Here is a 13,686-nt window from a genome sequence, read left to right as displayed (position 1 = left end):
CTAAATTATAATAATAAATAGCAGCCTTTTTTCATCTGCATGATGACAAATATAACATATTTTACATTTATTGGAGGAACCCCTCCCTTCCTTTCATATTGCCGGGGCAGAATCCGGCAGACTGGTGAAGTAGATGGTGTCCAGCAAAGGAGGAATTGCTAATGGCTGCCACTTGTATAACCCTAGTCATGAAAAGAGAAGGGTGAAAAACATACACTGAAATGCTCATAGGCTTGAAGGAGTGTTTATTTATCTTTCTATGTGTCAGAGTGGTGCAACTAAATATTTTGAATTAATTTAGATTAATTGGATTTAGCAATCTTTCATGCCCATGGCACACTTACCAAGGTACATCAGAATTCCTGAAAATACTTCATTAATCTCTTTTAAATAACTTTAATGACATCTTAATGACATTTATTTGTATTACGGCCCGTACACACAGGCTGACTGATGTCGCCTTTTGGGGACCGGGAACTGATCTCTCGGGTGACATTGCTAGGCTGGGCTGTACAGATGCAGAGTCAACTGTACAATTGACGACACGTTCTGTTGCTATGCAGGGAGGAGGAGGGACAACAGAGCTGTGCAGATATGACGTGGCAAAGGGCAAACGGCGTGCACATAGCAATTGGCCATTGCTTGTCTGAGTTGATCTTGGCTGGTGGATTGTTAGCCGACTGGCAGCTCATTGGGAGCTAGGGACTATCTGCTGAGACAGTGGTGATCGGACACAGAAGCCAACTTTAATCATGTGTGTTTATGGACCTTTAGGAACACAATCTCCATGTTTCCTTCTGATGTCTAAATTTATATAAGATGTGCTTTCAGGATCAGACACAGTCACAGGTTGAGATTTTTAACAAGTGTTGCAATAGAAAGCTTACTTTTTACTTTTTACCTAGCCAATATATGGTATTATTCTGATTGTACACTTTCAGCCTAAGGTGGTGGCTAATATGGTACAACACTCTACAACTTTTAAAAGGTGACGTGTTCCTTTAAGCCCAATCTACACGATACAATTCTTTGTGCGATTCGATTAAGATTATATTTACGATCCGATTAAATCCAACATGTCCAAACGGGATTCGATTCAATTCAATTTGCCATTGCAAAACAATGGGCATGTCGGCTTTAATTGGATCGTAAATAGAATCGTAATCAAATCGCACAAAGAATCGTATCTTGTAGAGGGGGCTTTAGATTGTAAGCCTCTGACAGGGTCCTCCTTTCCCTAGTGTAATCTACAGGATCATGTGCTCCTGTCCTATGACAGCCTGCACTTGTATTACTGGGCCTACCTAACCAGCCCATATCGCATGATCATGTATTTTGTACAATTTGCATGTATAACTTTGTTTTTTAGCTCTGGGGACAATGTCCCACAAAGGATCCATTACGGTTATCCACTTAAGAACTATAGATTTTTGTATCAAAATAGTGAGATGCAAATAATTAAAAGTTGATGCAAATTTTATGTTAACTTTCTGCAAATATATTCAGTATGAAAATAGACCAATCAAATGTAGCCTTTGTGATATTTAATTGGTCCATTTCCAAGCTGCATAATTTCGCATAAAATTACTATTAAATTGGCATCAACGCAGAATGAGTTGCATCTCATTGGCATCCCCTGGAGCTCTCTATGCATACCCAAACAAACAACAGGCCCCAGTCAGACAGGCCAAGCATTAAAGGACAACTGAAGAAAGAGGGATATGGAGGCTGCCATATTACTTTCATTTTAAGCAATACCATTTGCCTGGCATTATTGTCAGATCTGACAAGATTAGCTGCATGCTTGTTTCTGGTGTGATTCAAATACAATTGCAGCCAAATATATCAGCAGGGCTGCCAGGCAAATGGTATTGTTTAAACGGAAATAAATATGGCAGCCTCCTTATACCTCTTACTTCAGTTGCCCTTTAACTTGTACTTGTTCTGCTCCAATGCTGCATTTCATTGTGTGGCTGCCGCTACCTTTGCTTTATTTCCTCCTACAACCCACATTAAATTACTAAGGACACTGATTGGCTCCCTCAGTGATTTGTACTTGACATAAAAGGAGTGGTGCAGGACAAGCCGCAGAGATAGCAGTGGCTTCAAATAGAATGGCCAGTGTGCGCTGCAAGAGGAAGGAGGCGCATAGAGCAACACATGGCAGAAGAACTCTGTGTAATAAGAGTACACTGGATTATTTTTCCCTGGCCTCTTCCTATCCAGTCGCAGTGGTGAGAGATGTTATTGTGGAATATGTGGTGCAAGGGCGTTCTCTAACTATGCCTCTGCCAGGCTCTCAGTTTATATGGATGATGGAGCTGCGTTACTACAGGGAGCTGTGAGATTATATATCAGCATATAGCATACTGTATAACACATATTATATTCTGGGTGATGCTGTCCAGTTCCATGCTGACCTTCTGAATGAGCGAAGGTTTTATTGAACAATTTTGTGATCCAGTTGTGTTGATCATAATGGATCAAATTAGCAGTTTATATCAGTGGGTTGTAGCAACATTGCTGACCTTGGTAAACATAGCAACTTTATCTAATGTGACCTGGCACTTTCAGGAGAATATAGCAACACAAAATTACTGCATGATCCAAACATTACATTAATCTTATCAGTCTACACTGGGAGGGGATATGTGACTGTATAGCAGCTGCAATGGGGGATTGTTGTGTATGTGTGTTGTGTGGTAGGTAAGGTGAAGCCAGCATGAGGGCGGCATCTGGACTGATAGAGTGCGTTATGCTTACCGTGCCGCATTGTTCATATGGAGTAGTCTATAATAGCTGGACGGTTTCCTATAGTTAAGTCTCATTTCACATGGGCAGCTGCAGACAGTGTATCCATCCAGTTGCTGTGGTGCACACACTAAGTGCTGGGAGTAACTCTGTACTGGCAGCAGGGAGGAATCTCTCTCATGGAGACACATCTGAACGTGACCGCAGCTTCACACAGATGCAACATGAGTTAGTTCTTTGTTGCTTGGTTCACTGCCTGTGAAACTCTGACGGGGAGGGTCACAAATGCTGCTGTTCATTAAATTGCAAGAAATTTTCAGATGGTTTTCAAGAGTGAAAGATTTACTGTAAAATAAATCTAAACCCAAGAAATTAGGTTTGCCGTGTGTTGTTGACCTGCTTTTTTTACCGTTTTGACCTGCGCTTTTTTAATTTATTTTCTTTGCCTTTTATGGTGGAAACAGTTAAAATCTCGTGACTATGCTCCTGAGCCCGGGTTTAAGCTTACTAAACATTGTTTACCAAAGTGAATGCTGGGGCAGTAAGGAAGCCTCATTTAACATATTTGTGTCTTTTTACAGCTCTGCATCTAAAAGCTTTTATATTTTTCCTATAATATATTTCTATAATGTATTTTTGGTTGAACTCGATGGACGTATGTCTTTTTTTCAACCCAAATAACTATGTAACTATAAATCTTCACTGAATAAGCTGAGCTCTTCACATAGATTCTGTTCTTGATTGAGGACAGTTATGGCTGACCAAACTGCAAAACATATGATAATCAAATACACAATGGGGCTTGGAAAAAAAAGAATAATTAGCGTTTGCTCGGAGAGATTTAATGACACCCCACAATAATCTGATAGAATTTTACAATATGGATTTCTGATATTTCTACTAAGAGCATGGACTGTATTGACATCACTTGACCACTGCTTCCTCCCGTAGTGTTGGTGAGTAAAGGTGAAACTTCCTTTTGTTTGTCTTTTTAGGGTCCAACTGGTCATTTGTACTGTCAATACATAAAAAAATAGTTAGACCCATTCCCCACTTCTTTGCTGCAGGCAAAACAGACGTCCATTGCAACACGCAGCACTTACATCGCTATGTGATTTTCAAAAATGTGGTTGTGATCCCATCCATTATAATGAATGGAAATCCCAATGCCTTTGCATATTTTTGGCTGCAACCTTGCGTTGAGATTCCATGGTGTATCACAACGCATGCATGGAAACATCAGACAGTGCAGTCTATGCACTTCTGATGTCCCTGAGGATCACATAACTGTGTGTTGCTGGAAATCAGCAATGCACAAGTGGGGAAGGAGCTGTACTGCCAATGAGAGCTGAGGAACATGATAGATGATGCCACATGCACAATATTACCACAGATTTTTAATATGCACTCAACTTTTTGAAGGATGATGACAACTGAACAAAAACTACAAAACTGAACACAAGCTACAAAACTGAACACAAACTACAAAACTGAACACAAGCTACAAAACTAAACACAAACTACAAAACTGAGCACAAAATACAAAACTGAACACAAACTACAAAACTGAACACAAACTACAAAACTGAACACAAACTACAAAACTGAACACAAACTACAAAACTGAACACAAACTACAAAACTACAAACTACAGAAGTGTCATAGAGCAGCTGGACTTTGAGAAAATATGAAACAACAGTTTATGATGAAAAGAAAACAATTCCTGTCCTACCATTTATATTTGCTTCCAGTGTCATCAATTTAGGCAAATTATTCCATGCATCCAGAAGAGTGCAAAGGAGTGGATTTTATGTAGACTGTGAGCTTTAAATAGCCATCAAATAGCTGGGCTTGCTTTGTTTGGGGGTGAATTTCAAATGAACAACTGGAAGAGGGAAGAGAAAGGGGTGTTCTTGGAATAAGTTGAAGGGAATGTTTCTGCTAATTAGTCCATCAGGAGCAGTGGCATAATTACAATTCATGGGGCCCCCAGCGAAAGCTTGATGGGCCCCCAAATGTTCACATCTCTACCCTTGTCTCTCCATGTTGCCCTTCATGGCTTAGGGGCCCATCCCACGTCATTAAACAAGTGTGACCATCATGATCTTCACACTCATAACAAGTATAACCACTAAAACACCTGATGTAAAGTATAGTCCCTGGTATCGGAAGAAGAGGAGGTTAGTAGTTGGGGCCCCCACAGCTCTGGGCCCCTCTGCCATCGCAGGTGCTGCTCCCCTCTATCTAGGCACCTGCTCATAAATATTCATAACCCTTCACACATTAAACTGCTACCTGTATCAGGGGCGTAACAATAGATTCTGCAAGGAATGCAGCCGTAGGGGGCCCAGAAGCCGCAGGGGGCCCCGTGGGGGGAGATGTGACTTTTCCCTGTCCTGAAAGACTGACACTGAGGGCACGGAGAGAATAAACTTTTTGCTCTCTGCATAATTGTTCTAATGACTACTCAGCCATTGATAAAGAATTATACAAAGTTTTGCAGACAGTCCCTATTCAGTGAGCAACAGTCTGCAGGGGGGCCTGTGGGGGTGGAAGTTTTTTCCCTAACCTGAGAGACTGACAACTAAGGGCACAGAGAGATAAAACTTTCTGTTCTCTGCACAATTGTTCTAATGACTACTCAGCCACTGATAAGAATTCATACAAAGTGTTGTAGACAAAGATTTGTAGACAGTCCCTATTCAGTGTGCAGCAAGCTCTTGTGTACAGTGCCCAGCCCCAACCTCTCTACCCCTCCCTAAGGGCTCATTCACACTACACAACGCAAGCACGAACACGATTTCGTGCTTGCGTTGCCATCGCACGGTCAACGCACGGAATGTACGTCGGGGAGCGCTAGAGCGCAGGCACCGGCAGCCGTACCCATCGGGAGACGTGTGCGTCGTGCGATTTTATGTCCCCAGAAGCGTTACATCGTAACGCATGGGAACGCACACCTGTAGTGTGAATGGTAACATGAAAGTCTATGGACTTTCATGTTGCCATGTGGATCGTACACTATGTGTGTTGCGTCAAAACTGACAGCGCAGCACATAGTATGAATGAGCCCTAAGTGATCTGTACTGTAGTGATGCGGGAGAAGTCTGCAAAGCCCGTTCTGCTCCATCAGAGGAGGGCAGAGTGAGTGTAAAAAGAAGCTGAGACTAGGAGAACACTAATCATCTATCACAGAAGCTAATGTAATTGATAGAGAAAATGTGTGCAGTGCTTCACTGCTCACTGTTTTTATCTGCATGGGGAAAACACATTCAAGTGTGCACTAGCCATTTGAATAACATTGGTTCTCAGTTTACCTGTGCAGAAAGCGAGGGAAAAGGGGAGAGTGCCAGTGATTTTAGTTACGCCCCTGACCTGTTTAGGGGAGTATGAAACAGTACACGTCACATAAATACTATTATATGCAAAACATGCTTTTCATTAATTTGTAAGACTGCATCAATGAACTGAAAAATGTCTTATTCTGTGTCCACTGCAAGAAGAAGGCGAGTAGAAACAACACAATATAACTGCTAGTAACATTTAAGATAAAGAAGTCTTCTAAATGAGGTCTGAAGCCACGTCAATATGGTAGCATGTGTGCAGACATTTCAGGTGGCTACAGCGTCCCATAGTTATTCCGAAGAAACAAAATCTCAATCTTGTTTCTTGTTCCAAGTGAAACTATTTTGTGTACAATCCTAATTATATTTCAGCTTTGATTTTTAGGTTCTAATAACGTTGGTGTCATGCTTACAGATGTCTTGCTCAATTGAGTTTGTCAGTTTGTGCAGGGTGGAAAATGTAATCTCTTTCAAGTTTTGTCTAGTATGTCCTAGCTTGACTTAACATGTCATTTTCAATTACAGAAACAAAGGCACAGCTAAGGTCTTCTGACCTGTTTCAGATTCAACTGAGAAGTATGGCTGTCCCTGCAGAATACTGTAGATGACTTTTGCACTGTTTCCATAGGTCGGATCATCTGCATCATTTGCTGTAACTTGAACGACAAATGTACCTGCAATAAAGGAAAAGGGTATGTTAGTTTCAGAAAAGTTTCTGCAATGATAAAAAAAATAAATAAGGAACAACAGAGGGATAGAAGTGAAAGAAGGAATGGGAGAGGAGATGGGTGGCGAGAGGAGGTGGGGAAGGGACGGAAGTGAGAATAAAGGAGAGAGGAGTTGAAGGAAGGGAGTGGAGGAATGAACAGGTGGTAGGGGGGGGGGGGGGTTATGGTGGTAAAAAGAAAAAAATAAACATTATTGTTTGTAACGTTCTATGCAGAAATTCATATAATGCAATAATGGTATACTGGTATACACTGTCATACCCTTGTATAAAGCAACACAGATGACATATCATGATGACAGAATATTATTAGATGTGAGGTGACTATGTTGGGTTGTCCACAGGAGCATATTGAGAGAAATGGGGGGGGGGGGTTTCTTGCAGGGACCAAGAATACCTGGGCGAGAGGTAGGTTGAGACCGGGACCCCAATGGTGCAGTGCTGTTAGGTATAGGGAGGTGGATTTCAGTTCCTGGATGGTGCCTACTCTCTGTCTCCTTTGCTATCAAGGCATTTTGTATTGACCTGAGGAAGTGGGCCATGACCCGTGAAACGTGTTGTCAGATTGTTTTTTGAGTAAACATTTTTCCAGTGGAACTGGTGTCTATATCTTCTGAGAAGAAGAAATAAGTGATTACCTCTCTGTTTTATTTTAAAATACCAAAATAGAATACACAGTGGGCGGCTCCATCCTACCTATATTGAGAGAAAGGCATGAAAAGAAGAGGAAGGAGGGTGTCAGTGGGGTCCAGTAACCTTGGTGCTCTGTCTTTGCAGCTGATTGAGTGGGACTTTCAAGGCAGGAGACTGTGGGAGTGGCCTACACCTAGACAAGACTCTCCCAATAAGCTGTCTGCATTCACAGGTTTTTCTGTCTGCAAATTTGCATCACACAATCCGAAAGTTGTTTTGTGAGAACATCTATTCTGGATGGACAAAGCAGCCGCACAAGGCAAAACAATATGAAACTGTCATGTTTTATAAACAGTCACATATATTCTGATACAAGGCACAAGGCAAAGTTATAGATAAATAGTAGTAAATATTTACTGAGGGAAAGAGAACGTAAAGCTTTTTCTTTGTCAGAAGGGTGTCATTTTGCAGTCTATAAAGTTATAATCATGCTGATCATGACCAGGACCGTTTCTAGACGTTTTGCTGCCTGAGGCAAACTTGTGAGGGTGCGCCCCCCCCCCCCTCCTTTCCCGATTTGGAATGCACGCACAGTACCCGACAATTTACACCGCACATTATACATTAGCTGCGGTGCAAGTTTTGTTACGTAATGATATTATGTCTTGTGATATTTCTGCTTCATTTCGTGTTCTCAGTCAGCAAAGGAGCATATGCAACAACCTAAGACATGACATGCTGCAGCTCAACACAATAACACACTGGCTGGATGAGAGTCTGTGACAAACAAACTGCTCACCCTCAGTCAGTCGGCCGTCCTCCATTCCTTCTCAGTCAGGACAGCAGTGCCACCTCCTCCGTTCTGCTGTGCAAGTCAAATTAAACACTGCTGCTCTCCTGCCTCCCCTTCCTCACTCACTGTCAGATTCCTCACGCAGCACAACAAGCTGCTTTTCCCAAATGATGACCTCTTCGCCTTGCTTGCTCTCCTCTCGCTTCTCCTTCTACTCTAACTCTATGCTTTAAGTGTAAACACAGTACAAACATGCTGCCCCTAGAATCGGCCCTGATGCAAGTGTTGCTTCATGAGAGAACTGGCCCTGATCATGATGTTTTAACCACTTCACCACTGAGGGGTTTTACCCCCTGACCACCAGAGCAATTTTCACCTTTCAGCGCTCCTTCCATTCATTCGTCTATAACTGTATTATTACTTATCGCAATGAAATGAACTATATCTTGTTTTTTCCGCCACCAATTAGGCTTTCTTTAGGTGGGACATTATGCCAAGAATTATTTTTTTCTAAATGTGTTTTAATGGGAAAATAGGAAAAATGTGGGGAAAAAAATTATTATTTTTCAGTTTTCGGCCATTATAGTTTTTAAATAATGCATGCTACTGTAATTAAAACCCATGAAATGTATTTGCCCTTTTGTCCCGGTTAAAAAAACCATTCAAATTATGTCCCTATCACAATGTTTGGCGCCAATATTTTATTTGGAAATAAAGGTGCATTTTTTTTCATTTTTGCGTCCATCCCTAATTACAAGCCCATAGTTTATAAAGTAACAGTGTTATACCCTCTTGACATAAATATTTAAAAAGTTCAGTCCCTAAGGTAACTATTTATGTATTTTTTTTAATTGTAAATTTTTTAATTTTTTTTTTAATTACAAAAAAAAAAAAAAAAAAAATGGGGAGTGTGGGAGGTAATGAGTTAATTTTATGTGTAAAAGTCATTTATTTGTATGTGAAAAATGTGTAGGGTGTAGTTTACTATTTGGCCACAAGATGGCCACAGTAACTTTTTGTTTTAATGCGACCTCCAAGCTTCCTTCCGGAAGCTTGGAGGAAGAATAAGGAGGCTGGACACGTGAGTTTTTTCTCACAATGATCGCGCTGCCCATAGGAGAGCAGCGGATCATTGCGGGGCTTAGATCAACGAACGGGAATGGATTTTCCCGTTCATTGATCTCTGGGCGAGCGGGCGGCGGCGTGTTTACTAGCGGCGGGCGGCGTGTTTACGAGCGGGAGCGCGGGCAGCGTCGGGAACGCGGAAAGTACGTATTTCTCCGTCCCTGGTTGTTAAAGGATGGAAAAAGGGGCGGAGAAATACGTACGCGCGGGGGTAAAGTGGTTAAATATGGTAATCATTATTTACTTCAAAATAATTATCAGCAGTTGTGCCAATTACACAAAACAATTACACAAAACTAGTGGATACATACAACAGTGGCAATACTTTCAGATTATCGCCACAATTATACATAGCCTCTTATAAATTATTCCGTTTTTATACGATTCAATGGAATAGCTGAGTAAAGGCAATCTCTGCCGAATGTTGTAGCTTTGTACCTTATTCAAAGCGGAAATAAACTCAGAACTTCCTCTCGGCTGTAAAAAATTAGCCACAGCATGACAACCTTTATAACTTGGTTTCACTTTCCAGGGAGTAATGAAATGGTTAAGCTTCAGTGTTTACTCTATGGGGAGAGCCGCACCAGTGTGCTCCTGCAGTCTTTTCACAGCTGCAGGACTAATTACACGCTTTGATCTAGCAAGAACACGGAGTAGTGAATTTCTTCCGCAACTAATTTTTTTTCAATGTTAATAAATAATGTAATAAAGACTTTTTATAGTGTGCTGTGCAAACGTCCAGGTCCACTTTAAGGTCCTGTGTCAGGAGTCCTGACATCAGGAAATTCCTGCAGCACAGATTTCCAGAACCGTGGCCTGCCATCTTCATCATCTCCTTGCGTTCTCAACTACTTGTTCCAATCCAAGTAACATGTAAGCTGGCTGTTGGCACCTTCAACTGGGCTGCTTCATATTTTTAAAATGGAATTTCAGTTGAAAAAGCTTTATTTCACTTAAAAATATGTAACAAAGTGGCACTTTTCTTACTAAGTTATTACAAGGTACAGTATATATATATATATATAAATATATATATATATATATATATATATATATATATATATATATATATATATATATATATATATATATATATATATATATGCATGTGCCCTAAGCTGGGCTTTAAACATGCTTCAAGGGCTTTTTGGCACTTCTGCAGTATGTGAAATGACATAGCACAAGTTGGAATTCCTCTTTAATATAAGAAAAAAAATATGTGGAGTTTGAAGATCTGCTTCTAGTCTTGACCAGAGATAGCAACTCTAATAGGTATAGTTTGAAAGAAGTTTATGCATAGCTATCTTGAGCTAGGTAATTATACAATTCTCCAACTTTAGGTGTAAAAGATTGCCTAGCTCTGTTCTTGTCTGTCCTCTGTTCTATAAATTCCTTCCCTAAATTACAGTAATTTATCTGATCATTTGCATTTATATTGTGGTTACACAATGCAGGAGAGTGCGGCAGAGCAGCAGCATGTCCCATTTTTCAATTTCACTTTGAATTATTGGAGAAGCTCTCAATCCATGGAGTGGTTCCTTTTTCCAGGTTTTGACAATTATTTCCCTTTTTTCTTTTTTTTTCTGCACTGTGCTGCATTAAAGTTTAGGAAACTTGCTTGTCCATGGTTTGCCCTTTGACATAAATAACTTTAAAGCATTAAAAGCAAGATACATATTATGCTTTGTGCAGAAGAAATCTGTACAACGCACAATAAATGTGCTTTTGTCTATGTGACACAATGTATTCTCGGTATTACCAGAGATGGACCATGCATCAATAGAAGCTTATTTAATTGCAAACTCTGGGTTTCCTTTGCAGTTATATTTTTTCTTTTACAGTCAAACCTTTTTTCTATCACTGTGTCTACCATCTGCTTTAACCAGATGAATCTCCTACTTTGAGGTATATTTACTAATCTTATCAGAGCCATCATGACAGCGCACATACAGTAAAGCAGGTACTACGCAAACTGTGCAACACTTGTTAGTAAATGTAGTGTAAATAACATGTTAAACGCACATTGGGCAATTTGGGAGAATTTGTATGTGTGCTTTCAAGATTAGTAAATATACCCCATTGTCTGAGCCTACTGCAAATCCTGAAGTGCCTGAGCTCTGCTGACTATGCACCCTAGACAGAAGCGGCTTGATTCACAAAAGGGTGCTAACTTAGTTAATACACCTAAAAGCCCCTTAGCACTCCTAAAGCCCTTTAGGGTGCAAAGTTTTGCGCACTAAGTTTAGCGCTGCCCGTATTATGATGAAAACGTTGCAACGGGTGCGGCTAAACCGTCGCACTGGGTGCTCCCGAACTGTTGCACTGTGCAACGTTTTGAGCACACCCGGTGCGATGTTTTGGGCACACCCGGTGCAAAGTTTTGGGCACACCCGTGCAACGTTTTCTTCGCACCCGGTGCGACGTTTCATGCGCACTGCGCAGTGCTAAACTTTGCGCGCGATCAATAAAAGCTTTAGGCGTGCTAACTACTTAGCACCCTAGTTAGCACGCTCAAAGCTTTTAGGCGTGCTAACTGAGTTAGCACCCTTTCGTGAATCGAGCCCAAGGAGTTTATTTAGGTTAACTTGGTTTGGATACAGGAGTTTAGTACCAACATAACTGATGTATTAGCTTTGGGGGGGGGGGGGGGGGTTAAGGGCTGCAAGGGGTTATTCTGCTCACCAAAGAGCTATCTGTGAAGATCTTGGTGCCCCAATATTGCATTCAATTCCAGGAGCGAAAACAAATGAAGGTAAATATCAGTTATGGTTATTAGCTATGTTTAGGTATTGTTTAAGAGGGTTAGTGTTAAGGTGGCCACTAACAGTCCAATTTCTAGCAAAAACTTGTTTGAGCGATCAGAAATTCTGATCGCATTGGTTGTAAATAATCTCTGTTGATGGGCACAATCGATTACGAACGATTATAAAAACATCGTCCGATTGAATTTTCGTCTGGCCAAAATTTGTATTTCCATGTTGGTTGTGATAGATAGGAAGCAAAGATTGGTTCGTTGATGGTGTAGTGAATGATTTCACTCCGGTTAGAAATTCTGATCACTCTAACGATTTTTCGCTAGAAATTGGATCATTAGTGGCCACCTTTAGAGGAACTCCAACAAGCACCATGCAGCTATGTGGGTTTAGGTAAGTGTAACCAAGCGGTATCACATTCTTTTGTAATTTTCTTGGATCATTTTCATTGGATCAACCTTTGTCCTTAGATGATAGACGCCCATAAGACTAAACCGTTAACCTGGAAACTGAAGGCTGGAAGTCCAGCAGATGCACATGAAATGACTGGCCCTCCAATTTTTCAGGCTCCTGAATCCAAGAAAACCTGTTTAACAGATGAACGTAACATTCATACCAACATTCATGTTTGCTGTTTTCCCCTGCCACCCGTGTCCCTATTAGTGCCCTACTCTGCTAAGCTACACCTATCTTAGTGTACATTTTACTTGCACTATTGTGTTTTTTACTGTAATGCGTCATCCACCTACTGTTGGTTTTGTTTTGGTTGCTAGATGTCATGGTTGTTATCAATGTCCGTATTGTTGATTTTTATTGAAAAAATATATACAAAATATACAATACAATAAATAATAATGATATTCGTGATCAAGGATCACAAAAGCAAAACATACTTAATCGATATATACATTGTATATCTTATACATAATGCATTAGCAACAATACTATTTGCACAAGCTGATGAATTATCCACATCACAAACTCCCTGAGCAGAAGAATACTCATTCAATCTACATTCAAAACCAGACAGGACAACAGGAAACATGAATCCATCACCTACACCCAACAAGTGACAATCACCAGAAACAACAACCACTCATTCTGCCATTTATGCAGGAGGGGTAGACAAAGACAAAAATATCAAAATCAACACAGGACAAACAAAGACACCCATAAGTTAGTTGGAGGGATAACTCCACTAATTATGTCTGCGGCCAATCATCAAAAAAGGTAGATGTCTTTTGTGTTGCCTTTTTATCTTTATTCTTTTGTGTCGCTGAGTTCTCTGTTTTTGTGCCAAACCCAATTCCGGGCATGACCCAGTCATGCTTGGCGAAATAAACTGATTCTGATTCTGACTAACCTCCACCTATATGACAAGGTGGCACTGGGTAAAGCTCTTACTGAAAGGATAAGTTATTTTACAGTGCTCTTCTTCTTTGTTTAATTGGTCTGTGTCCCATACTCACTTTTCCTGAGGGATCTCCAAGATCTCACCATTCAAAGCTTACTGCTGCTACTAATACCAACTAGCCTCAGCCTTCCAGCCAATAGAAGACATG

At 40.7% G+C, this 13,686-nt stretch overlaps 1 protein-coding gene across 1 annotated transcript in view; it reads right to left on the bottom strand.

The window, feature by feature from the left end:
• Nucleotides 1-13,686, bottom strand: part of LOC137518635 (cadherin-6-like) — a 510,593-nt gene that overhangs the window by 112,492 nt on the left and 384,415 nt on the right. The window contains exon 5 of the mRNA XM_068236737.1: nt 6,648-6,767. Coding sequence (XP_068092838.1) covers nt 6,648-6,767 — 120 coding nt within the window. The remainder of the gene's footprint in view (nt 1-6,647; nt 6,768-13,686) is intronic.

This window comes from Hyperolius riggenbachi, chromosome 5 (assembly GCF_040937935.1).
Source record: "Hyperolius riggenbachi isolate aHypRig1 chromosome 5, aHypRig1.pri, whole genome shotgun sequence".
Taxonomy (NCBI): Eukaryota; Metazoa; Chordata; class Amphibia; order Anura; family Hyperoliidae; genus Hyperolius; species Hyperolius riggenbachi.
This window is presented reverse-complemented; position numbering and strand designations above follow the sequence as displayed.